Below are 27,411 nucleotides of genomic sequence, written 5' to 3' on the forward strand. Positions count from 1 at the left end.
ATGTGACCTTAAATTACTTAAACCCATAGGGCAGAAGAGTTTCTGTAAAATGGGGATAGTAAAACCAGCTTCATAGTATGGTTGTAAAAATTAGGGGAGTGTCGCTCCATCCCAGCATGGTAGATGTTAAATAATGTGTTACTTCTCTCTTCCCTCCCCCTTCACTCCTCATCAAACGCAGCTGATCTCTTTGAAATGAAATGCATTTAACAGTTTCATTGGTCAGTTCTAAGCTTCCAGATAAGCTGTACTCTAAACCATTGTATAGGATATTTCTTTTGACTCTAAGATACCAACGAACAATGGAAAATCTTATTATAATACAATTATAAAGAGGGATTATGTATTTCCACATGTTAGCCCATAGTAACAGTGTTTTGTTGATCAGGTTACAACAGATGAATATCGGTATACAACAAATGCTCTCTTTGTTCCCTGTTCTTGTCACAATTGCTTAATTTAATAAGAGGTAATTGATTAAACTCTGTCTGCATTGTCAGGAACTGGAGAGGGTGGTGAAGTACAGGAGACTACACACACACACACACACACACACACACATTATCAATCTTTCACGTCCTTTAACCTGTCTCAGTGATTTCTGACAGAAGGACACATGTAAATTACCAAATTGCTCCCAAATAAAGCAACATCTAAAAACATTTAATTGCTTAGGGAAAACTGGTGGAGGATTAGAGTTGTGTGACATCATCTGTTTCTTTCTCCTGGATTTTTATTAATTGGATAAGGAAATAGAAAATGGAGACATTGTGTTCTCGGATAGTGAGCTTACCACCCTACCCCCCACCTCAGTTCTGAAAGTTACAGTTCCATCTTCTCTTTGGTGTTTAGCAAATGATCGTGTCCCTGCAGACATCATTTTTATTAATATTGATAATAACAGCAACATTTACCAAATGCTTTCTAGAGCCAGGCAGCTTACTAAGGGATTTTATGTGCATTATCTTATTATCCCTCATAGTAGCAGCATTGTTATTATTTTCTCATTGTATGGATGCCAAAAACCAAGGGTAAGACAGTTTATATAATTTGCTTGTTGTCACACAGCTAGTATGTGGCAGAGTCAGATGTGACCCCAGGTTATTCTGAACTCTGAAGCCCATGTGTTAAGCATTATACTATAGGTCCTTCCTCTAATGACAAAAATGGAGGCCAGAAAGGCAAAAACTTCATAGTTTTCAATGACTGCCCTTGGCCTATACACCGTATTTTCCAAATTTGTTGACCTGGTATTTGAAACCTACCACAGGCCAATTCAAATCTGTCTTTGAAACCTTATCTCCTCCTGTACCCCACCAGTATCAGATCAGCACTGTGACCAGGCTTATTTTCCCTGTAAAAAATTATTTCACTTTCCTATCCAAATCCAATCCGTCTTTTCCATGAAGGTTTTCCTATGTGCAGACTTCATACTATTATAATCCTAAAGTCACTTACGATTGCATTACTTGACAAACATAGAGTATTGTATTCTGGGGGGGGGGCAGATATCAGTGTTTGGAAAGCAGTATTGTCGGCACATGGCTGATTCTCAGTTTATGTTAGCTTGCTTTCCTTATTGTCCTTTAGTGATGAAGGGCATGCTTTTTGGAGCCAGACACCCTGGTTTTTGAATCTTATCAGCACCATTCCTAATTGTGATAATTGAGTCAAATCACTAAACTTCTTCACACTTTAGTGGAGAAGAAGGGATAATTATAGTTCCTAGTTCATTGACTTATTGGGAAGATTAAATGAGATTCTATGTCTAGGACATAGTAAATGCTTACTACATATTAGTTCCTATTATTATTAAAAAGACTTTTTAAGGATATATTAGTTATTATTTGTGTGTGTGTGTTTTAAGCAGGGCTTTACACTGGGTGGAGCTTGAACTCAGAACCCTGAGATCAAGACCTGACATGAGATCAAGAGTTGGACACTTAACCAACTGAGCCACCCAGGCGCCCCTATTAGTCATTATTATACCTAGATTATATGTTACTATATTAAAAATTTTGTAAGCCCCCCCACTCCCATGCACAATACAAGCATTTAGCAAATGCTGTTGAGTTTTTTAAATTGAGATATAATTCACATAGCAGCAGATTCATCAAGTTGGTTTTTTGTTGTTGTTTTTCGTTTTTAAATTCTTGTTAACAGTGTAATATTAGTTTCAGGTGTACGATACAGTGATTCAGCACTTCCATCCATCACCTGGTGCTCATCACAAGTGCCTCCTTAATCCCCATCACCTATTCAACCCACCGCCCCCACCCGCCTCCCCCTGGTGACCATCAAGTCCCCCATGCCAGCTGTCTGTATGTGACCTACTGCGGGGACCTGAGGGCCCATTGGAAAGGGACTTATCCAGGCAGGAGTCACCAGCCCTGCAGGAAGAACTTGAAACAAATGAACACGTAAATAAAACTAGTTCATATTTTTTTGCTGTTCCCTAAAACTAAAACTACCTTCTGATCTTGGTAAAAACAAAAAAAGAAAAAAAAATCTGAAATATTATCCTTGTGGAATGGTTTGATTTGGTGGTTAGTAAAACTTTATTAAAATTTAGAACGTTTTTTTAAATTTAAAAAAATTTGAATTTTAAAAATTAAGGTAAAGTTATTTGTAATTACAAATGAGTTGTGTATTCTGCTCAAAATGAGACAAGATGATGCATTGCACATATTTTTAGATGTGTCTGAAACCGTCCTGAGCAAATACCAGTGAATGCTTACAACACTGGAAGCACTTATTTTTGGTTAGGTAAAGTTTAAGTGAACGTGTCGTGTTAAAAAACAAAATTTGAGTAAATTTGAAAGATCTTCCTGGCTTTCTCCAGTGATTTATGACCCGAGCAGCGTCCAATCTGGCAGACAGAAAGGAGCTCTGAGGAGTTGTACCAAAGACTTTCGTAGGCAGAAGGGAGCAGGAGCAAAGAAGTTACAGTAGGCAAAAAAGCAGGTTGATTATTTCAGAGGGGTCTGTCAGGCACATTACCCAGCTAGTGCTGATCCCGCGATTTCTGAATGACTGGCGTAAGATTCCATTTCTAGGAGGGCCCAAACTGGCATGAAGTCTGGTCGGTAACATGGGGCTTCACAAAAGTGACTCCATTTTGGGCCTGTTGTCTTGTGTTTAACAGTGGCCTTTGGATTTTAGAGTTACAAATGAGGTAAAAAGCTGATTGTTAGAGAGTTGCAGACTCACAGTCTGGACTCTCCCTCACCCACATTCTTTGCAGTGAGATCCGAATGAGGAAGTAAGGATACCCAGTGTAGCTGTTAGGCAAGTATTTTAGGCCCCACTGGTTTTTCCTTTCTTTAACTATGGGGATTTTTTTTTTTCCCTTAAGAATCTATGCTTTCTGGAGTTTTGAATTTGCCTCGCAATTGCTAGGAAAGACAGGAAAGATAATGAGCTGAATGCCTGGAATTTGACACAAGAATAATGGTTTTCTTTATTTACCTTTGCATGATTGTTTAAAGAAAACTAAGATTTTGCTTATTTATCTTTTACTTTTTGTTCTTTTCCCTTTGTAAAAACTCAGTATGTGTCACTGGACTGTTCTGAAGTCCAAAATACTCTGAAAAGCTTTCTTCTATTGATACTTCTGTGATTTCTCATTCTCCTTTTATCTTTTGTTCCCCTGCTCAGGGCACCTGGGTTTTACAATGCGCGCTCCTAAGTGTGAAACCTACTTGGCCAATTGGTTTTCTGTGATTAAGAAAGAACTTGTAGAATTTTGTCTTTCTTATGTTGTTTATGTCAATACCATGAATATTTTGTGAAGATCTCCTGAAACTGAGTCACGTCCACTTCGTGAATGTTGATGCTGATTCAGGAATGACTAGACAAGCATCACCGGGAGGCAGGGAAAGTATCTAGAGGGCTCCACCTGTGCATGTGGGGGGCGCAGAAGACCCTCTACCCTTGAGACCACATTGCTGCTCTGGTGCTTTCTCCTCCTTTCCATCTTACCCTGACTTCGTGGCTGTTGTGATAAGTTCAACAAGCAGAACCTGAGGCAGGGGGAAAGGGTCTTTGCAGCCACTCTGGTGGCTCTTTTTAAAGACTGGCCATCTGTTTTTAACATATTTGCTCCTCTGATTTGAATACCGCTCCCATCATAAAGCTACTTTGCTTTGCTGCATTTGGGGAGAACACCGAAATTAAAAAATGTTCACATCTTATTCGGGTTTTTCTTGATTTTTTGTTTTGGCCGTACCTACGTTTGGCACGTGAGAACAGATGTTCTCTGAAGGCCAGGAATGGTTTATTAGACTCAAAGTCAGTGTGACCCAGGTATGTTGTTGTTAAAAAGTAATAATCCTAGAAGAGTAATTGTTGGAACAAAATCAGCTACCAGAGTAAAATCTTTCTCCGTAAAACGTTAAAATGGCACTTAAAAATCATTAAAGATCTTTTATTCATTAAAATTTTCTTATTTTAATGAGATCTGGACAGGCTTTTACACATTCTTTTGTAGCCAGGTTGGCCTCTCAACTGAAAAGGCTCTAAAGAGTAACTAATAAAAGGTATCACCGCTGTCATCGAATCCTCTTCCTAGGCGAAAGAGTTGACATTAGAACATCCAAAGTAGGGTACAAAGTAAACTGCCTTTGTTGGGACACATTATAGCAACCCCGACTTTCTTAACATCTGGGATTAATGTTACCCTTTATTTTTTATTCTGATAGAGATTAAAAAGGTATTTCCACCTTCAAACCCCCCAGTAAGCCTGTTTAGTGGAGGGAAATTGGATACTTAAGCTTTGGACTCTTTGCAGAGCGCACGGGAAAACCTCAGATCTAGTCCATCCCTCTCAATTTACATGACCATGAGGAAATTGAAACCCTGGGAGGTTGAATGACTTGCCCTGGGACAGACAGCTAGCTAGTTCCTGCTTGAACTGGCGACCATCTATTGGTTACCACTGACGCCTGGTTTCTGCTGCCGGTTGGATATACAATCCTCTCCTGGTAAATTTTAGCAGCAAATGCCGCTACACCCCCTTGATCTCAGGTAGTCCCCGCCCCCCACCCCCCGCCTTTCTTCAGTGTTGCTGCGTGGTGGGAAGTAGAGGACTGCAGAAACTCAGGTGGAAACAATCTTAGGAGATCCGTGGGATCAACGCACAGGGGAAAAGGCAAAAGAGGAAGATGTCTTGCAAGGGAGTAGAGGACTGTTCGTAAACATGACTGTAACTGGGCTCCTGAAGTTTGTGGAGGGTATTGTAGCTGCTATTTCTGAGACTGGAGAAAAGGTCTTAAGAAAAGAAAAGGCCCGTTCAAAGACAGGTTTTTAAATAGATCATTGGTTTTCAAAAAGTATGCTTTCTGTTGGGAGCACAAGTATACATTTAATTGTAAGAGAAAAGAAACATTGGAATTTTTCCTGCCCAGACTCTGAAAGTCATGTATGGAGGACCCTTGTAAGGGTGACAAAAATAAAAGGTGCAAGTCTAACTTAGGGAACCCTTGCTTTAGAAAATGCATGCGTTGTGGCTTTGATAGAGGACCTCTTAGATTTAGAAATGAAATGTTATTAATAATTCTAGTGGCTGTGACTACTTAGAACAATCTTTTGTAGGTAATAAATCAGAAGCTTTAAAAAATACCTAATTGTTTACCTGAGAACCTATGTGGAATTCGAAAAGGACTGCATTATTTAAAGTCGTTAGCTTCTGTTTATGTAATTTTAAAAGTTATCTTCACAGCCTTTGATTATGTTTCTAAAATTGTTTTGTACTCTTCACAGCCCTGATCCCTAAATGTTTTATGAGTTTAATACACAGCACCTAAACTATTTGGTATTGTTTTTCTGGTCCTTTTTTTTTTTTTCCTCGGGTTATGAGTGTTCTTCTTAACCCAGAAGATTACCCATTGTTACACTGAATTGCTCTCCCGGGGTGCATAGGCAACTGCTCGAATGCGGTTTACAATTCTTGTTTGCCCCTGGGCGGTTGCCAGCAGGGAGTAAGGCATTATGGGAAGTAGTTTCTTTACCTTCCACAACAGGTGTCTTTGTCCGTGCACCTTATTCAGGTATCAGGGTAGAAGCACTGAGTCACTGCAGCAAAGAAAAACATGAAAGCAAGAGGAATTGCTTTCCCATCTAGAAAATGGTGCTGCAAGGGAAACCTGAAACCTTCTGGTACTAGTGAATGCGTGAAGAGGTTCTCAGTATCTTTTACAGTACTTCTGAAAAGATAAAAAGGAATTTAAAAGGTATGAACTGCCTGGACGCTTTATGAAACCTTGTCTCTTGATTACCGTTTAATTTTTTTACCTGGTTCGTCAGCATTAGGATAAGTATGCTGGGAAACTTTTTAACAAAAATAAAGCTTAAGAGACAAAGCTGTATTGGAGCAAAAAATGAAGTAAAAATGCTTTACTGGCCTCTACAAGGGTCAAGCACAGTTTGAAGCTGTTTTAATCTTGAAGGTTTGTTGAAAGTATTGCATTTTCTGTTAAAATAAGCCTATTAGACTTGCTTCTGTTTCCTAGCAATAAGGTGTTTTTCTCCTTCCGTGTGTGCGTGTGTGTGTAATCTAGAATGCTATAGCAATTGCAAAACTCTCCTAATCATATTTAAATGGAACAAGGTGCTATTTAAGTAATCATGTTAATCTAGGTGAAGATACTTAAGGAAAATAAGGAAAAATAGACACCATGAATCTCATTCTAAGTTTTGTCCTTTGAAAAGCAAACAAGTAAACAACATAACAATGCTATTGGTAATTAGGGCTAAAAATTCCAACCAGTATCTGTATTTGATTATACACAAACATTGCCAAATTGATTTCTAATTCTAACAAATAGTATTTCTCATGGTGCTGTAATGTCATAATCTATAAAAAGCAGAGAAGATAATAGCTTAATTAGAAATTTTGGAAAAACAACTTTTGGAGGAGTTTCATTTCTTTTCCTCCCTTTTTATTTGCTTAATACTTTTCCCATGGAATTAGCATATGTTATATTTCCTGGTAATTTAGGCAACCTTGTGATGATAATTATGGGCAGCTTTCAAATTTTTCATTAGGGCATATTGAGATTCATTCGCGGTCTCCAACTGTAAGACACTGCTGATGGCTAAGACACCAGCAGTTCGTGACTATCTGCTAATATGGATAATTAAAAGAAACCTCTAAGCTTAATAAAAAGAACTTTTATCTTTGGGAGAAAAAACCGTAAGTTTAGAAATGAGACCTTTGTGTTGCTTTCTGAATAACAACAGAAAACAAAGTTCCCAAAATCAAGAATTTTATTTAAAATATTTGTGTGTTTTTTGGTGGGAGAAGGGGAAGTGATAATTAATTGATATTACAGTCCCTGTTTCATTTTTATATTTTGGTCCTTTCTTTTTTTTAACAGAAATAATCAGAGGTGAAAAAGAATCTCCTTTTTTCATACTTCAGGAGATAATTTTTAACTGCACCGAGAATTCTAGAAATTCTGAAAAACTAAAGGTTGTCATCTATTTATTTTCTGTGAATGTGCAAAAATAAGCCATAAGAAAATCCACTTCTCCTCCAAGAAGAAGAATCTTGATATAAATAATACTGAAGTAAGAAGATAAACTTTAAAAGTTTCTAATTACCAAGAACATAACATACATCAGTTTGGGGGCCTTTGTTTTGTTTTGTTTGTTTTTGCTATAGGATATTTCCAGTTAGAAAACTTTCCTTTATTTCTGTTTGAAGCTGAAAGAAGATTTCCCCAAACCGAACTTTCCAGCTGCTGGGTTAAGAATGCAGAAGGTGTTTATAGTGTATACTTCCTCCACAGATAAGAGACCTCCCCTAGTTTTCTGCTGGGGGTGAATTGTCAGACAAGCCTGTGATAGCAGCTGCTTTTTTTTCTTTTTTCTTTTTCTCTTTTTCCTTCTGGGTTTTTGATACTCCGCCCCCTCAAACTCAGGTGGGTGTGGGCATTGGCACTGAGCTGCAGTAGGATTTTTCCTTGGATAGTCTGGTCTGGCGCTGGGGTAGCAGCTGGTGCTGTGGAAAGGCCAGCTGGCAAGATGATGGAAGAAATCTCCATTATGGTGGCCTATGACGCCCATGTTTTCAGCCAGCTGCACGATGAAGACTTCCTCTCTAGTCTGGTGGCCATCAGCAAGCCCAGGTCTATGGTAGGTGCTGCCTCGCACACTACTCCGGGGCTGTTTTCTTTTTTCCTCACACGATAGCTGTATTCCTATAGCAACGGAGAAAAACTTCCTGGGAATTAAAATGGAGATCTTGCTTTTGGCTTTGTGTTCAGGCGACAAAAAGCTCTACAGGTTTTGAATGACGTGTTTACCTCACTAAACATTATTATATGTTTAGTAGTGCATTTTAAAGTGCTTTAGGAGTAAAACTTAGGTTAATACTTTCATGTGTGGTGAGGGTCAGAGGAGTTTTATAGTGGCAAATATCACTTTGTCCCATGTGTTTGCCTTGTGTGTCTGTATATGATTATTAGGTGAAGGTTACCTACATTTAAGCACATGATTCGTATGAAGTGTAACATTTTTAACAGTGGGCTATCACATCAACACGGAGTACTGAACTGTCTAAAAGTCAGATAACTTTCAAAATGCTTATGTTATTACTAAGAACTATTATGAAATTAACTTCTAGTACAATTATCATTTGGATTTAATATTCGTAATTTTTTAAACCATTCTCCAAGGGTCTTGGTGTGCATGTCCTCGCATAATAGAAAAATGAAGTTCTTGCAAATGTTTGTTTCTTCTCTGTAGATGTCATCCTTATAATGGCTATCGAGTTTAAGATAGCAGTGGGCCATACTTTTTAAACTAACTTTCCCAACCAGTGCCATAGTAATCTCTTACTCGTTATATTTGATAGTACTCATCACAAGCAATAGAATGAAAGACTATATCGGAACCGTTACCTTGCTAATATGAAACCCTATTCTCTACATTAATGCATAGGAACCTTAAAAACATACTATGGCAAGTTCTTCAAACAGTAAATTGCAATGAACAATATAAAGGGGATCCATAAATTGATTTTAAAAGACTTAGGGTTATATTAAGTAGATGCAGTCTGTTGCCATTGTTTAGATGCTGATTTGAACAAACTATAAAAAAAAATCTATAATTGACCACTAATTAGATATTTAATGATACTAAGAGGGTTATTCATTTTTATGCAATAACAATATTATAATCATGTTTTAAAATGATGATTTAGAGATACATATTAAGATAATTATGGATGAAATGTCTGCAAAGATTCAAAAACATTTACGATTCAGTAGCAGGGTTGGTGATGTGGATGAAGCTAGATGACTGTGTGTTGGTAATTGTTGAAACTGGGAGATGAGTATATAGAGATTCATTATACTCTACTTCTACTTCTTTTTTTTTTTTTACGTAGGCTCCATTCCCAACATGTGTCTCGAACTCATGACCCTGAGATCAAGAGTTGAATGCTCTATTGACTAAGCCAGCCAGGTGCCCCTGTAGATGTTTTATAGATGCAGTTTAAAAGAGTCAGCTGAACCAAAAAAAAGCAAAAGCCAAATAAATACAACATAATATACTTCTGTAAGTGTTCGTTAATACAGAGACATCTAGCCTTTTGCATTCTTGTCCTATTTAATATATATAACTTACATTTTTTTGTATTTTTATAATTATATATGTTATGTGGATATTATTGCCAGTCCTTAGTTAACCACAATATTTTACCAAGTCAGGAGAGAGAGTTCATCAGTAGTTGTGGATAATCTTTTAAACTTCATTTTAGCCATGAGTTTCACAATATTCCACCATGAAAACTTACCCAAAGAATTCAGAACTTTATTTCATTTCTTTTTGATGGTCCCGTCAGAATCCTCTTAAGGGACCTGAGCTGAGTCTTCAAACGCTTGTAGGAATTTTCCATGCCAAAGGAGAGAAGAAACAAAAACTTATAAAGTGGCACAATATAGAGGACATGGGAGACTGAGGAGGGAGGCGGTGACCTGGCCAGGTCCTAGGGAGCATCTCACGCTCAGCAGGTGTGGGACGTTGTGTGGTGTGCACATATACAGGAAGCACAGAGAGGAAATGAATCAACGAATTAATATTAATGTGCTTATCAGGAAACACTTCCATTTGTAGATTATATGAATATTCAGTATGTTGATGTGTGTTGTGCCTTGATACAACTTCCGCTCCCCCAAAGCACACTTCTGCTCCTAACCCTGGAGCATGTTTGCTATGAAAGTTGGTCATTAATATGGAAAGTCTCAGAGGTATGATAAAGACACAAAATATTGGTCTGTATACTAAATGTTTAAATAATATAGATGTCGGGGTGTTGAATTTGATTATACAACTTTCTGTAGACGGTTTTCTTTATCGAATGTGAAGTTTTCGAAGAATTGACTGGGACAGTCTTTTGAAGGTGATTCTTGGTTTTGGTTCATGTGGAAGAGTTATACTAAAATTGTGCTAAGGTGAAATATTTATCATTTACTTTTAATTCCATATTAGATTTTTTTGCTTTGTCTGCGATGAACCTTTTAAAGTGTGTGAAAGAAGTACTCAGATTTCCTACAGTATAAAATAAATTACTTCTCAATCTGATTCATTACTGCACTGGGAAACAAATTACATTCTTGCTAACATAAAATCCTTTGGATTTAGGTCGATTATTACAAAGGGTATTTAGAAGGTTTCTTAGTACCGGATTAATTAAATACCTTTCTGTAATTGGACTTTGTTTCATAATGGAAGGTATCTTGATTCCTCAAATGGTAAAAGTCCCATTAAGAACAGTGGTTTTGGTGTGGACACTGAATGTTTTCTTGTTTGTAAGTAGCCCTGTGGCTTTCTGACATTTTTGGTGGAAACTCATGGTAAAAAAAATACAAGCCATTATGCACACAAGACTAAAAGAAAATTTAACTAGGGGTGCATGGGTGGCTTAGATGGTTAAGCGTCTGCCTTTGGCTCAGGTTGTGGTCTCCTGGTCTTGGGATCGAGCCCATGTTGGGCTCCCAGCTCAGCGGGGAGTCTGCTTCTCCGTCTCCCTCAGCCTCTCCCCTGCTCGTGCTCTCTCTCTCTCTCTGTCTCAAATGCAGAAATAAAATCTTAAAAAAAAAAAAAAAAAGAAAATTTAACTAAACAATACTTTTCTTGCTACTTGTGGTGTATTCAGGTTTTTTGTTTTGTTTGCAGGCTAGTTATGTTCCACTAAGTTGATTCAGAAATGTCTCAAGCTACACTTTAAAAAATATGGCTATATCCTGTTGATCCTTTGAATAGTAATGCAAGAAAATCACAAATCCCTTTATACCGGTGCCTTTAGACAATCATGGCAAAAAAAAAAAAAAAAAAAAAAAAAGATAAGAAAGTCAAGCATAACTCTCTTTCTCAGTCATTCTCTCTCTCTCTCTACTCCTCTCTCTCCCCCCCCCCCCCCTCCACTCAAGACATTGCCTGGGCTCCTGGATGGCTCACTAAGTAGAGCAGTAGAGTATTTGACTCTTGATCTCAAGGTCATGAGTTCAAATCCCATGTTGGTAAAGAGATTACTTAAAAGAAATTACCTAGGCCAGTGTTGTACTTACTAAGATAAACTAAAGTTGAGAGTCACCACTTGTAAAGCTTAAGAACTTTTTAATTACAGCATAAATAGATTGGTGTGTAAGGTGTAAATCTAGTATAGTCAAAATGGCTCCAGAAACATTTAGAAAAGTGCCTCATTGAACGCAGTTTTCCAGCTTTCCTTTAACAGATTACTTTTTCTTTGGTTGTTCACTGGCTGAAATTAACTGGCTTGCATTTTGAGACAAAGTTGTACCCTCCCCCCATTCTCGCTCCAAAACATGTATCTTTAAATCTGACCTGAGGTGCTCACATAAGGAGTAATAAACAACTGAGGGAGGCCCTCTCTGAAGTTGTTCGCAGTCACGGCCTTCTAGCCAGCATTCCTCTCTACCTCCTCCACCATTCCCAGTTATTTCTATGGCTGACTAGTGTAAATACGGGGAAAAGATCACACCTGTTATATTTGTTATGCCTTCCACAGGAAGCTTTGAATATGTATTTAAATTTAAAATGTATGATTTAAACAGCTAACAAGCCTAATAAGCAATGCATACTTACCGTCAAGCTTGAATATTTCAGGTTAAGTGTTAATTTATATTCTGAATTATTTCAGGTTTTTAATCTATAGAGTGGTTACGAAGGGAACTTTGCGTTCTGATGTCTTTTAGGGCAGTATGTAACATTACAGACATTTTCGGGTTACTGCAATGTGCTGGTATAAATAGAATATCCCTTCCTCCAAAGACCTCACAGACAAGTAAAAGAGAAGTAAAATAAATATTTATGGCAGTGATACTTGGCTTCGAGAGGGTAGAACAAAGTGAAGAATAATTACCACTGATTGAGCAGTGTGGAAGGAGCCTTCCAAAGTGGGGGGTACTTGTCAGACTTTGAATGCTGACCAGGTGTTTGCCAACTAGAAGAAGAGGGTAGGACCTTTCTGAGCTGGGGGGAACACCTTGTGCCAAGGCCGAGAGGTTAACTGCTTTGGGGGCTTTTAAGGTACAGAGTCCAGTTTAAGTTCTAGATCTGCTTTCTTGTAAATTACCTAAATTCTCTACATTTCAGTTTCCTCATCTGAAAACTGAGGAACATAGTAGTACTATCTCATTGGATTGCTGTAAGGATTAAATGAGATAGTTTGTACAGTATTTAGCACAGTGAATGCCCTTACTAATTATCTCCCTTCTAACAGGGAAAGGGCTGTTCAAACTGGAGAAGGCTTAAAGGAAGGAGTGCATTGAGTAGATAAGGCACCATAGTGATGGGGAAGAAGGAGGGGGGTTGTCAGAGGGAGAAAGAACATGGGCTCATTGGGTTACCCTGGTGAATTAACTTTGATTAGGGAATCACTCTCAAGCTATCAGTCCTACAGGAAACTTGAAGCCATCTGCCCTGAAGATGGTACAGAGGGTCTTAGGTTTGAGCCCCAGGAAGGTGGGAAGGTAATACAGAATCAATGGAAGGGATTTATATGAGCCAAACCATCTGCCAAGTAGATGTATTGATTATTGCAGCAATAATCTGGAAGTAATGGACTGACAGGGGCCACATTGGCCATGGAAAAATTTTTAAAGGGCATTACAACAATGTAGGTGAAAAATTGGCAAGTGTCTGCTCATAGACACTTGATGATGGCAGTGTGATAAAGAAATTAGTCCCCGCATGTTGGTTAGTTCTTGCAATGCATATATACAATAATACTACTCAGGAAGAAGCAGCAGCTGATTTATATGAGAAAATTATTGAGATAAGTTGGAAATTACTATAAGCTTCCTACTTTATATAATTCATATGATTGTTGTGTCAACTTGAATTGGAAAGTTGGATATCAAAAATGTAATGGAGAGGCGCTTGAGTGGCTCAGTCGGTTGGGTGTTGGACTCTCCATTTCAGCTTAGGTCATGACCCCGGGGCCATGGGATCAAGCCCTGCGTTGGGTTCACACTCAGCGGGGAGTCTGCATGAAAGTCTCTCCCTCTTCCCCTCCTCCCTGCTGCATGTGCGTTTTCTCTCTCTCTTTCTCAAAATTAAAATAAATACATCTTTAAAAAAAAAAAAGAAGAAGAATGTGTTGGAGAAAAGATGGCCTGGCTTTACTAGTTGCCACATCTAGAAATTCTATGTCGCCTATCACTATAAGGAACTTGGTGTTCGGTGGCTAGAACACTGCCCATTAACAAAAGCTATTTACCCAGGCTAACACATGTCTAGGCTCTTTTGCCACTAGATATTTGTTCTTCACAGATACCAAAATAGCAGCACTGTGTCCGGCAAAGGAAGGAAGCTCTTTCAGGGAGCTACAGTTTATCTGTTCTATCAATGGGACATGAGGGTAAGCATTCTGAAATTACTTCCTCCTTATTGGGTTGGCACACTGATTTAATCTAGCATGCCAAATTAGGGGAAAAAAATTCCGGGCAATTCCATATGCCAGAGATGGGTAAAACAATGAAATCAATAGTTATTTCTAAATCTTCATTGAATATACATTTCAAATATTGATTAGAATAAAACATAAGACCAATTGATTCATCCATATTTTTAAAAATTGTTATTAGCTGAACGTTCTTTATTCTTAATTGTTATGTAGCATGTACACATTCTGGCGATATTCCATCAATTTCAGTTTAGTATCAGGAGCCAAATCTTCCCTCATTTGGTTGATCAGTTTCAATAATGAGTTAAGGTTCTTACAGTTCCAAGTAATAAAATCTTGGGCTATCTTAAACAAGAAAGGGAACTTACCATACAGACACCAGGGTGTGTCCCTTTAAACACAAGGGCAGAAGTTCAGCCAGGCAGCAGGGCTGGTACCGGACTGACGCTGGCAAGCGTTCTCCCTGTCTCTTGCCATCTAATTAACTTCTCTCTTGGCCTCCCCTTTATTTATCTCTCTTTACCCAAGTTTTCTGCTTCTTCATTCCCAAGGAATATGGCTGCCATACCTCATCCAGATTTACAGTTCAGTCATATGCAGAGAGGTAAGCTGCTACCCCTAAATCACAACTCCAGAATCCTCAGGGAGAATCTGACGGAGTCAGTCAGGTGAGGTGACATAGAGTAGAGCCTTTGGGCACAGGCTCGGGAGCCAAACTGTCTGGGTCAGATCTCACCTCATCTCCAACTAGCTCACTGACTTCTGGCAGATGACTTGACCTCTCTGAGCTTCATTGTTCTCATCTGTGAAGTTGGAACCATATTAGAAGCACCTTATAGGATTTTGTGAGAATTAAATCAGTTAATGCAAGTAAAGTCTTGAGCTTACCTCACATACAATAAGAGGCACATGTCATTATTTGGTATTATTCCGAACTGATTTCTCTTTATAAAAATCTTGAAATAAAAGGAGATGAACTTTTAGCAGACTTTATAAAGAAATTCATTACCCAAAAATTATTTAGGTGGTTTTGCTAATAAATATGAAATCATCGAACCAGCTTCTATAATAATAATTAGAACTTTTCTGCATTTAATCCTGTTTTAGATTTGAGAAGTAATCTTTTTATTATTAATACCGGGGCTGGTGTTGATTTGTAAGTCAATTCAAAATATTTGGGGGGGGGGAGATGTTATAGAAACATTTTAAATCCTAACTTATCCACAGTGGTTGAAAAAAATCTTATTCTAGGTTTTTTGTTTGTTTTAGCATCCATATTTGTATTCAATTTAATAATCAAAAATATTCATTGATCTGCCACTATGTGCTATGCTGTATTTTTAAGCCCTGGGAATGAGGTGTAAACATGAAAGGCATATCAATTGTGAATCTTATACTATTTTGGGGAGAAGTCAGACAGAAATGTTAGCTAATGATATTACTTATCACCTAGTGAGAAGTATTATACAGAGACTTAAAATGGAGTGATATCATCAAAAGAGATTAATTGGAGGCTTTATTTTGGGTAGTCAGTAGGGGCCTCAGTGGTGTCATTTGAGATCTGAATGACATCCATGGGAAAATCAGGTAGAGAACAGCTCTGAGAGAAAGGCCCCAAAGTGGTAACAAGTTTGATATATTAGCAAAACAGGAGGGTCTGTGTGGGATCACAATGTGGGGTGAGCCCCAGGGGCAGACAGTGGTAAGAAACGTGGTCAGGGAAGAAGTTGGGAACCAGGTTATGATGGAGGGCTTTATAAGTCAGAAGTTCAGGTTTTATTCCTGATTTGATGTCCTTGTGTTTTAAAAATCTGATGGATCAGATTTTAGGCTTGGTTAAAAGAAATTTAAACTGATGATGAAATTATTGGAGAAGCCAGTATTATATCAGAAACTCACCACAGTGCTCAAATTCAATATGAAATGAAATTGTAACATTCAAACTCAATGCCAGGACTACAAGCTGGCTTATAAACAGGATTTGCAGCAAAACAAAGCAAAAATAACACTGGCGCCCTGATCATTGTAATGCCCACAATAGGATTTCTGGGAGGCTGAAATATTGAAGAAGCCCTCTTACCTGACATAGGACTGTGGTTGGTTAATAGAAGAAGTTGGCTCAGGGGATGAAGCATTGAAAGAAAAATTACATATTAACCTAAACATTTATTTTAACTTAAAACATCAGTATATATTCTTTATCAGTTTTCTTATAGGAATCTTAATGCCCTTTCTTAGAATAGGAATTCTGAAATACGCAATACTTTCTAGGTTGTTTCCTTCAGAGGGCTACAAATTAATAAACTTACGAAGCCATCTAATGTAAACTTTGTAGAATTGTTGTTTTTAACAACTTTTGACATCTTTGATAGTAGCATTGCAATCATTTAATGTGACATAATTTTACTGTTTCACCACTCGACTTTTGCAAAGCCTTTCCAGATTGCTCAAATTAGTTTTTATAGAAATAGCAAGTGTTTTTTTTTTTCCACATTCATCTTATTAACATAAACATGTTTGGGAACAAATATAATTAACTTTTTAAAGCGTAAACTCAGTTGTGGGCTAGTCACAATAGTGGGGCATTTCTGGGTATCCAATTTCTTTATAGAGGGACTAGAGAATGGCATTAGTTAATCAGGCAAAGTTTTTGAAGAGTACTCTTAGCGTATTTTGTTGCTGCACAACAAACAGCCATAAATCTTGTGGCTCAACACAGTCAGCATCTGTCTTCCTCTTCCGAGTCTTTGGGTGGCTCGGCTTTGGCTGATCTTGGCCGGCACAGCTGGATAGCGCGGAGTTTACTTCGCTTCAGGACCCAGATTCTTGTATCTGTTCAACACCTCCCATTCTTTTGTAATCAGTAAGCTATCGGGAACATGTCCTTCTCATGACAAGAGTTTAGGAATTCCCAGAAGGGGCAGTGGAAACATTAGATGCCCCTTAAAGGCCTGGTCTCAGAGCTCGCACGCTTTGATTTCTGTTCGTGTTCCATTGGCCAAAGCAAATCAGAAAGTCACTTCCAACATGGTGGGATATAAATGACATATATACATTCGTTTCAGATGTGCAACATGATTTGACATTTGTATACATTGCAAAATGATCACAATAAGTCTAGTTAACATTCAGTACCACATGTATTACAATTTTTTCCCTTGTGATAATTTTTTTTTGATGACATTGCTTTTTTTTAATTGAAGGATGAAAGTTGGTCACATTCGGAGATTAACAGACCTCATACAGATGGTTAAAACCATCCTTCTCTTTCTTGGTTAACCATCTCCTAATTTCAAGTAATGTCCACAAGTTTTGTTTGTTTTTGTTTTTTTAAGATTTTATTTTATTTATTTGTCAGAGCACAAGTAGGCAGAGCAGCAGGCAGAGAGAGGGAGAAGTGGGCTCTTGAGCAGGAAGCCCGATGCGGGACTCGATCCCAGGACCCTGGGATCATGACCTGAGCCAAAGGCAGATGCTTAACCAGCTGAGCCACCCAGGCGTCCTTCCACGAGTTCCTTAGATCCGTTTGAAATTGTCCTTTGAGGACACCCACCAGACGACTACATAACAAAGGCTTGCCCCCATGCACCGCTGGACAGTATCTCACTGGATATCATCATCCTCAAAGAGATGTACAAAATCCTTTAAAGAGTCTGCATGGACTGCCTTTTTATTGACTGCCAAGTTAAGTTCATCGGGAGCCAGGTGCTGCCTTCTGTCTTGTTCAGGTCCATGTAGGGCCCGGCACCCTTGGGAAATACCTTGTCCACCTCCAGCTTCATCTCCACTGCAGTGCTTCAGGCATCCCTGGTCCTGTGACAAGAACTGTTAAGATCTACTCTCAGCAACTTTCAAATATACAATAGAATATTGTTTTTTATTGATGTGTAGTTGATATACAATGTTATATTAATTTCAAGTGTACAACATAGTGATTTAAGGTTATATACATTACAAAGTGATTACCACGATAAATCTAGCTACCATCTATCATCATACAAAGTTGTTTCAGTATTATTAACTATACTCCCTCTGCTGTAGATTGCATCCCTGTGTCCTATTTACTTTATAACTAGAAGTTGTATCTTTTAGTCCCCTTTGCCTATTTCACCCACACACCCCCACCACTGCAATGCAGTATTATTAATTATAGTCACAATACCATACATTTCATCCCCTGGACTTAACTTTATAGCTGGACATTTGTACCTTTTGACCACCGTCACCCATTTTTCCCACCGCCAACTCCCCCAAATCAGATTTATGATAGAATACTATGTGCTTCTTTATTAGTACATTAAATAACAAGATATGGTAGCAAGTAGAATAACTACCGTAATTCCAAAATAGTGATAAATATAAATAATATTTTGAGATATCCAATAACTGTAATGTGAATGAGAATATCTGTAATATCCACAACTGATAATTTCAGAAGTTCAGGAAAAGTATTTTTTCCATCACTGCTCAAGGACACTGAATTCTCTTCACAATCCCATCACATAATATTGAACTTATATTATCTGAGACCCAAGCGTTTTAGGTAACTTTCCTTTCCTTATGGCTGGCTAGGAGAAATCTTGGCCATGCCTTGTATTCTTCCCCTTCCCCTTCTTAAAGATACAGAAAAATACTTGTGAAACTTGTGTAATTATTTGATTAGTCTCACTAACTCATAACATCCATGAGAGCAGGACTGTGTCTGTTTTTGTTTACCGTTGTATCACCAGCCCAGCATTGTGCTGGTGCATTGTTCTCTCTGTATGTATTTAATTGATGGTATTGGGAGAAAATGAAGCACCGTATAGGTAAAATCATTGGTCTACAGTAGTTGATGTTTGTGACAGTTGAATATATTCATAAATATCTGTACACATAAGATAGGGGTAGTTATTTAAATTTTTTTTTATCCCGGGGCGCCTGAGTGGCTCAGTGGGTTAAGTATCCAACTCTTGATTTCGACCTGGGTCGTGATCTCAGGGTTCTGAGATCAAGCGCTGCATTGGGCTTGCATGCTGGGCATGGGGCCTGCTTGAGACTCTCTCTCTTCCTGTCTCTCCGCCCTCCCCCCCCCATTTTTTTTAATCCTTTATACTAAATTCTTATAAAATGGATAGTGGAATCAGGTTAGAGTCTAGTTAAGTACTTAAATTAGTTCTTAATTGTTAAAAAGTGCAATGCTTGTTTCTGGTATATCTTATTCAGTGGTTCATTTAACATGCATATCTCCTATGTGCACAGCACTAAGTTAACCTCTGAGATAGCTTTAAAGAGATGGTAATCCGGTTTTAGAGACAGCCCTGTAAACAGGTACTATGAACCAGGGGTAAGAGCGCTATTAGAGATGTGTGAGATGCCTGCCTCTTCTTTGCGTACCTGTCACACCCTGTACCCTGGGCACTCCCTGAAATGAGATATTCTGCCTGCTTTTTGAGTTGTACACCGAGGTTCATTTTCCCTGCATGTCGTTTTTATTTTCCGTGTCTACCTACCGCAGCACCTGGCGCATAGTATCTGTAGTCAGTAAAGGTTCTAATGAGACAATGAAGGGATGATCAGGAGAGTGTGGGAAATAGAGATGCTTTCATAAACATGTGGACACTTTTTTTTTTTAGCATTTTGGTTTTTAAGCTTTTACAATTTTATCTTTTATTATTTTTTTTTAAAGATTTTATTTATTTATTTGACAGAGATAGAGACAGCCAGCGAGAGAGGGAACACAAGCAGGGGGAGTGGGAGAGGAAGAAACAGGCTCACAGCGGAAGAGCCTGATGTGGGGCTCGATCCCGCAACGCCGGGATCACGCCCTGAGCCGAAGGCAAATGCCTTAACCACTGTGCCACCCAGGCGCCCCTACAATTTTATCTTTTAAGTAGTACATTCACGTGGTTTCAAAATTTCAACAAATATAAAATGGCATCTAATGAAGTTTCCTGCACATTCCTGTTGTCCTGTGATGTTACTAGTTTTTTAGAGATATCCTTCCAGAAATATTTTATGCAAATACAAGCAGATTTGTATGTATTCTTCCCTTCTTTTTATACAGAAATTTGGTGTCCCATTCCATGCTTTTCTCATTTAACAGCATGTGTTGGAGATTTTCTTTGTCAGTACATCAAGGACTCCTCGTTCATTTGACAGCTGCATAGATAAGTGTCTCACTATATGGATTTCCATGTGTTAAGCTAACTCCCAGGAAATGCATATATATAAGGTTGCTTCCAGTATTTTGCTGCTACCAACCATGGTGCAGTAAATAATCTTGTATATCATTTCGCAAATGTTTGAGGATATCTGTAGGTTAAATTCCTAGGAGTGAATTGCTGGGTTGACGAGTAAGTGCGTTTATAATTTTGAAAGATAGGGCCAAATTGCTCTCTTTAGAGGATATATCATTTTCTCCACCAACAATGTATAACATGTGCCATTCAGAAGCGCAAACTTCGGAGCATAATTCTAAGGAAAAACATAGAAATTTTTCAGGTGGTCAGGGGGAAGAAAAAGATACTCCATACAGAGGAATAGTATTTTCAGAGGCACACAGGAGCGAGAGAGCTGGGAATTTCAGCTTGCTCCATTTGGCTGGAATATGGGAGCAAGGCCAGAAGGTAGTAAGATAGTGGGAGTAGGTCATGATTGGTTCTGAGTGTAACGCTAAGGAACTGATATTTTTAGTTCTGTAGATGAAGGTTTTGAGTAGGGACGTGATGTAATGAAGTTGATTAATACATATTATGGAAAGAATATATGTTTATATCTATTTATTTAAAGTGAAGGTTGCCCAGGTAATATATCCTTATACGTTAATAATTATATCTATGTCCAAAAATCTACGATATGAGTCTATATAGAAAAAGAGTGAATAAACGTATTAAAGAAAAAAATTTTTAAAAATAAAATGAAGGTTGCCAAATAGGTCTATTCCCTAAAGATCTTTTTGCAACTTAAAGGTTTTTTTCCTCATTAATGACTAAAATAGTATGCTGATATACCAAATATGGAAAATGCATATAAATAAAAACTAAAACACAAATAAAACAATAATTACTCATAATTTTACCACTCTGAGATTTTCCCTGTCCAAATAACTCCTGTTGTTCTTAAAACAATCAAAGAAAATCAAGATATATATTAGGTTAGAAAATACAGACAATGGTTTTCAAAGACAGCCGCTTGTTAAAAGATTCTTGTAATTTCTTCCAGGAAGAAAAAAATAAAAACAGCTACATATTCCTGCATAAATCACAGCATAATTGTCAATGTAGGCTTATACAATGCGGCCTCCTCTTAAACATATGGGTGTCTTTTAGAGACATAACCATTTTATTTATTTTTTTCTTTAAGGACCTTACGACAAACCTTTTGGATAGATACCCATTACATGTGCTGCTTTTCCTCTTTGTGACATGTCATTGGCAGGTAGCTGTCTGATCAGGATCTCAATTATCGGCCACATGGAGTGTGTAGAAGGATGGTACATTTCAGAAAGCTAGACTCCATTGTGTATACTCAGAAGTCTTGTTGTGGAATAATCCCAGTCGCCCAGTGTTCCCCTTGTAGGGCCTGTTGGAACAGTCTGTGGCAGATCCTTTTCAGGCTATTCTTCCTTGGGTGTAGGATTTGAAAAATAATCTCCAAGTCACTAATGCTGTGTTTGAACACATTCATCCTCCTGCTTTACAAGTGCATTGAAATAAATTTCAATCTTGAAATTGAATTTTTGAATCTTCAAATAAATATTTTTTCTTCCCTAATTACATCCTAAGAGTTTGAAGGGGGAGGGGAGGAAGGTCCCAGGTGCATTTACTGATTTATCCATTAGAGTAGTCCAAGCGGATAGATTGTAACAATTTTGAAAATTCGGGATTCAGTATATCCAAGGTAGTGTTAAAACCATACAGTATTTAATCCCAGAATCAGCATTATTTCCCTCAATAGTTAAAAATCTGACCCTTGGTTAGAAGCCCAAAAGCTCTGCAGTACCCTCCAGCCTAACAATCACACTTACATTAATTTGATTCCTTCATGTAAAACGATCATTTTTATTGCTCCTGCCTGAAAGGTGCAAATTGCTTGGGTGTAGGCTGCTCAGCTTTCTTCTTATTAAAAAGACAGGAAATATATCTTCCATTTAAAGTATTAATGTCATCTGTAAATGTGTAGTCTAATTTCTCATTGACTTGAACTCTTCAAGGAAAATTTGAAAAACGAGGTGTAACTTAACACTCAGGATCGTCACACCAGAATTAGATGTTTTCGGTGACCAGCCTTCCCAATGACGGAAGGCTACAGAGAGGAGGATAAGAGAGAGGGCTGGAATAGATGGGAATATACCTCATGTAACTAAGAGGGGTATGACTGAGTTGGCTGGACTAACAAGTTCATTTTTACTCCTAAGAAGGACTTGGACCTATTATGTCGGAAAGTGAGCACTCTTTATAATCATGGGGGGAAGTGGAGCTCAGCGCACTGCATTTGGGGCAAGAGGGTGGTGAGACTGGATTCAGGGGAGAAAAGAGGTCATTTGTGAACAGACACTAGCCAAGAGATGAGGGCTTTTTCTCAACCCTTCTCAGGTCAAAACATGATAGATATTTTACCAAAATGGGTTAGATATATAAATAGAGTAATTGAATGAAAGTTCTTTCTGTTAATTGGAAATAATAGAAGCTATTCTGTGTAACCTCAGCAGATTTGAGAATAAAGTATTGAAAATACTTAAAGGTTGTAAAAATAAATTTGAAGTGATACTAGTATTCCACAATAAAGAGCTGCTTGTCTCCTCCCTTAAATAATCTTTAAGGGAAAAACAAAAATAAAATTGCCGTGAAACAAAATTAGTCATTGCATCCCGGGTGAAATGAAGCCATTCGGCCTACTCAATCTTTTAACCTATGTAGTTAGCAGTTGTCTGAATATTGAACATATTTGAACATTATGTAAAATCATAATAAATTCAAACTTGAACCCCCTGTGACCTGTTTAGACCAAACCCACAGGACTCAGCTGGTTTCAGGGCCCCACCGTGTCAGGACCACGTGACAATGACCGTACCGTGTGGGGACAGCATGGCTAGCGTCGTGCTGACCCACCTTGCTCGCAGTGTCTGCGTGGCCCATCTGCTCATGTGGATCATTGGTCTTCTCTGCTTCTAGAGAATTTCCCATATAACAGTAAAATGTACTTGCCTTCGGTGTGTCTGGTACCCCTACAAAGGGAAAGAATTTCCTTTCTTAATTCTGGACAGACTTCAAATTAGGAGACTTGGAGTAGGAATAGGAAATCAATCTACTCACAAATTGAGGCGACAGAGAATTGACCTAATAAGGAACATAAAGGGCAGGGTCCACAAATCCTGCGGGATTAGAGCCCAGGTTTCCTCTCAGTGCTGTGAAAATAGACACAGAAGAAAAAAGAATGACTCATCATCATTTGTAAATTTAATTTAATTCCTTGAGCACGTTATTCTTTTTGGAACTCGTTTATTCTTCACGACGGCGCTGGGAAGTAAGTGCAGATTTGAGGCTGATTCCACGGACGGTCAAGTGGAAGCACAGACTGAATAACCAGCTCAAGGACACCCTGGCAAAGTAGGAAGGTCAGGATGCGAACACTGGCTCTGGCTCTAGGCCAGTGCTCTTACCACCATTCAAAACTCAAGGCACTGTGCTTCGTACTCACTCGTTAGTTATTATCCCAATATCCCTTTGATTATCAGAATCCTGAAATTTTCTACACTTCAGCAGTTTCTGAGGAAGGTGATAAGTTAGACATTAACACTATAATTAGAGCTTTCTTAATTTTGAAGTGTGGGTCCTGAAGGTGAATGATTGCTCCAGCAACGACCAGCACTGTTATCTGATTCTACTCACTTTCTTTTAGGGATTTGAATAGTAAGGTAAGCATGCTTGTCTAAATTCCAAAAGTTCCACGTTTGACTTTGTGCTCTATACGTGGCAAGAGCGCCTTTTTCTCTGGCGAGCATACGGACACTGAGTAAGGAACCCTGTTAACAGTTCCATCTATTTTGAATTCCCTGACTGTGGAGAAGACATACGGTGATGGGAGTTATTGTTCAAATGTACAATTGTTACCATCTGACTTGAATCTCACTTTGGAGTCTTTAATTCAAATAAGTCTGGGAGAAAAGCTTAAAGTACTTACTGGTTTAATGGGGGGAAAAACACTTTGTATAGTTCAGAAAGTGGTAGTTTTTAGAAGAGGATCAGACACAGATAAAAGGCATCTTATATTAAAAATTATCTTTGGACAGTTTCCTAAAGGAGGAAACCTAATTATATAAAGGCAATATATATTTTTGTAGCCTTTTTTTAAATCAAATTTATGGTAACTAACATGAATAGCTAGTATATTGGTTGGCAGAATGAAGTTCAGATCTGGCTAGAACAGTGTGTCCATGAAACACAGTAGGGCCGAGGGTAATATATGAGATTCAAGTCCAAAAGAATTCTACATAGTGTAGCAAATTAATGGCATTTTAATAGAAATTTTTAGCAATTACAAGCTAATTTAAGCCTTTGCAAAATTGAATATTTATTGTATAGTCTGTACCCAGTAATGTGTTTGTGTTAAGGCTACAGAAGAGACCAAGATAAATGTGGTCCCTACCTTCACAGGGTTTAGCAGGCAGGATAAATATTAAATAATCACCAAAAAAAGGTTATGAGTTTTGTGAAGAGAGGGAGTCTTGAGTCCTATAGGGACATATAGGGAGAGACAGATAGGATTGGGGTGCTGAAGAGAATGAGGATAAGGGGGAAAGTGTTGTGTTAAGAGGAGGAAGAATATTGAAGTCTTGGAGGTGAGCAAAAGAAGAGCTTAAATAAGTGGTGGATAGAATGTCGGTGAGGGGAGCAGGGAGGAGCCTGACATTAGCCTGGGGAAGATAGTAGGAACCAGACCATGAAGAGTCTTAATAGTCACATCAAGGAAATTGGATTTGACGCAAAGGGCAACACTAGGCCGTGACTTAAAGTTGGCAATTCCTTTGACCTTTCTAGTTGTAAATCTTTTGATCTTTAAAGTAGGAGACTTGAATCAGCCCTTTCAGATCAGAAATCACTAATATGAGTTTAAGAATCCCAGAAAGAAGTATTTCTCATCTATTCTGCTCTGATTCTATTATTTTTCTTTTCAGATTAGAATATAGATTTTTGTCATGAAGCCTGTTTTAGTCAGTGTTTTAGAGAAGGTACTCTAATGACTCCTACGATATAGTTTAAGTCATTTTGTCATCATAAAGGCACTGTACATATACTGTGGACAAAACTTCAAGCATAGAATATGAACAAGGAGATCATAATCATAGCGCCATGACACTAGAACCCTTGGACTACAGCTGAGTGGAGGGTTCAGGCTGATAAAACCACAAGGGAAATAGTGCTTGTTGGGGGAGGGGAATATCGGAGGTACAGGAATAGTCTTCAGACTCCTGAAAAGGACTGTTTGTGGAAGTTGGAACAGAAGGGCAGAATCGTGGTGAATGAGTAGAGGCAGCTAGAGATAGGCATTTCATCTCAGTATTAGGGAAAACTAAACAATTAGAGCTGTTCACCAGAAAATTAGTGAATTCTTCTGAATGCCTGTAGGTGTTCCAGTAAATTACTACATATGTTTAAGCCATATGTAGTCACTTAGGGATATTACTGGAGAAGTCTGAGCATCAGAACGTTAAATTATATGAACTCTGACTCCATATAATTAAGAGTTTTGTTTTGGAATCTTAATTCACTGCTTGTTTTGATGAACACATAATTGATCTGGAAGATAAGTTAATACCTGTCTGAAAAGAGAAAAGCGATTTAAGCAGTTTGGTGTCTTGACGTATCCATCACCTCTCCTAGTTACCTGTCATTTTGTGGGGGTGGAAGAACACTTTGAGATCTACTCTCCTAGCAAATTTCAAGTATACGTTATTATAACTATATTCACCGTGCTGAGTATTAATTAGGTCTCTAAACTTAGTCATTATATAACTGATATTTTGTACCCTTTGCCCACTTCCATCTTTTCGTTTCCTGCAGGCCCTGATAATCATCCCACTGTCTGTAAAATTGAACATTTTAAAGTGAACAATTCAGTGATATTTAGTAACTTCACAACATCATGCAGCCATCACCTCTGTCTAGTTCCAAAACATTTTCATCCCTCCAAAGTAAAACCCCTTATCCATCAGGCAGTTTCTCCCCATTCCCCTTTTTCTTCCTGACCCCTGGCAAGCATCAAATCTGCCTTCTGTCTCTGTGGACTTATCTATTCTGGATATTTCATATAAATAGAATCATTTATATAAATAGAATCACATTGTGTGACCTTTTGTATTTTGCTTCTTTCACTTACTATAACATTTCGAAGGTTCGTCCACATCGTAGCACACGTCAGTACTTCATTCCCTTTTACGGCTGAATAATACTCCACTGTATGCAAATGCCACAGTGTGTGTCTCTCTTCATCTCTTGTTAGACATTTTGGCTGTTTCCACCTTTCGGCCACTGTGAACAGCGCTGCTGTGAACTTGCGTGTGCGTGTTCTCCTACGAGTGCCCGTTTTCCTTTGTTTTGGTATATACATAGGAGTTGAATTACGGGATCATAGGGTCATGTGATCATAAACATGGATCATTCTATGTTTAACTTTTTGAGGAACAGCCAAACTGTTTTCCACAACAGCTGAACATTTTACGTCACCACCAGCAACGTCTGAGGGTTCCACTTTCTCCATATCCTTACCAACACTTGTTATTTTCAGCGTTTTGTTTTTGTTTTTTAAATTCTACCCATCCTCGTGGGTGTGAATTGGTACCTCATGGTGTTTTTTTAAGGTATTTTTTATTGTGATAAAACATATAGAACATAAAATTTGCCTTTTTAACCATTTTTAACTGTACAATTCCATGGCATTAATTATATTCACCACTTTATTTCCAGAACTTTTTTACCCCCATTTCCTCCTGCCCCCACAGAAGCTCTGTACTTATTAAGCAGATCTTTCCTATTTCCCTCATTTCTCCTAACCCCGGATACCCTCTAGTCTATTTTTTGTCTCTGTGAATTTGCCCATCCCAATTATTTCATGTAAGGAGAATCATACAGTATTTTTCCTTTTGTGTCTGGCTTACTTCACTTAGTATAGTTTTCAAGGTTCATCCATGTTGGAGCATGTGTCAGACCTTCATTTGTATGACTGAACACATTGCATTTTGTATATATACCACAAGTTGTGTATCCATTCCTCTGTTGCCGGACACATGGTTTGTTGCCACCTTTTGACTATTGTGGATAATGCTGCAGCGAACAGGGGTGTGCGGGTATCTGCAGCCTTGTTTTCAGTTAACGTTTGGTGTTTACCTGGAAGTGGAATTGCTTGCTCATACTCACTACTTCGATATTTCACTTACTGAGGACTGCTGTGCTGTTTTCCACACTAGCCAAACCATTTTACATTGACATGACATTTCC

General features: G+C 38.2%; 1 protein-coding gene and 1 pseudogene across 13 annotated transcripts in view; one reads left to right on the forward strand and one right to left on the reverse strand.

Annotated features, from left to right (window-relative positions):
• RABGAP1L (RAB GTPase activating protein 1 like) overlaps positions 1-27,411 on the forward strand; it is a 722,910-nt gene that overhangs the window by 619,825 nt on the left and 75,674 nt on the right. Inside the window, exons 1-2 of one of the 13 annotated variants that reach the window (XM_057315477.1) lie at positions 5,860-6,230; positions 7,377-8,136. The exons of the other annotated variants lie outside the window; for them this stretch is intronic. Coding sequence (XP_057171460.1) covers positions 8,026-8,136 — 111 coding nt within the window. The 5' untranslated portion in view covers positions 5,860-6,230; positions 7,377-8,025. Of the gene's footprint in view, positions 1-5,859; positions 6,231-7,376; positions 8,137-27,411 lie in introns of those variants that run through there. 13 annotated transcript variants of the gene reach the window in all.
• Positions 17,537-17,715, reverse strand: LOC113262801 (COP9 signalosome complex subunit 9-like; annotated as a pseudogene).

The sequence above is a fragment of the Ursus arctos genome, unplaced genomic scaffold (assembly GCF_023065955.2).
Source record: "Ursus arctos isolate Adak ecotype North America unplaced genomic scaffold, UrsArc2.0 scaffold_2, whole genome shotgun sequence".
NCBI lineage: Eukaryota > Metazoa > Chordata > Mammalia > Carnivora > Ursidae > Ursus > Ursus arctos.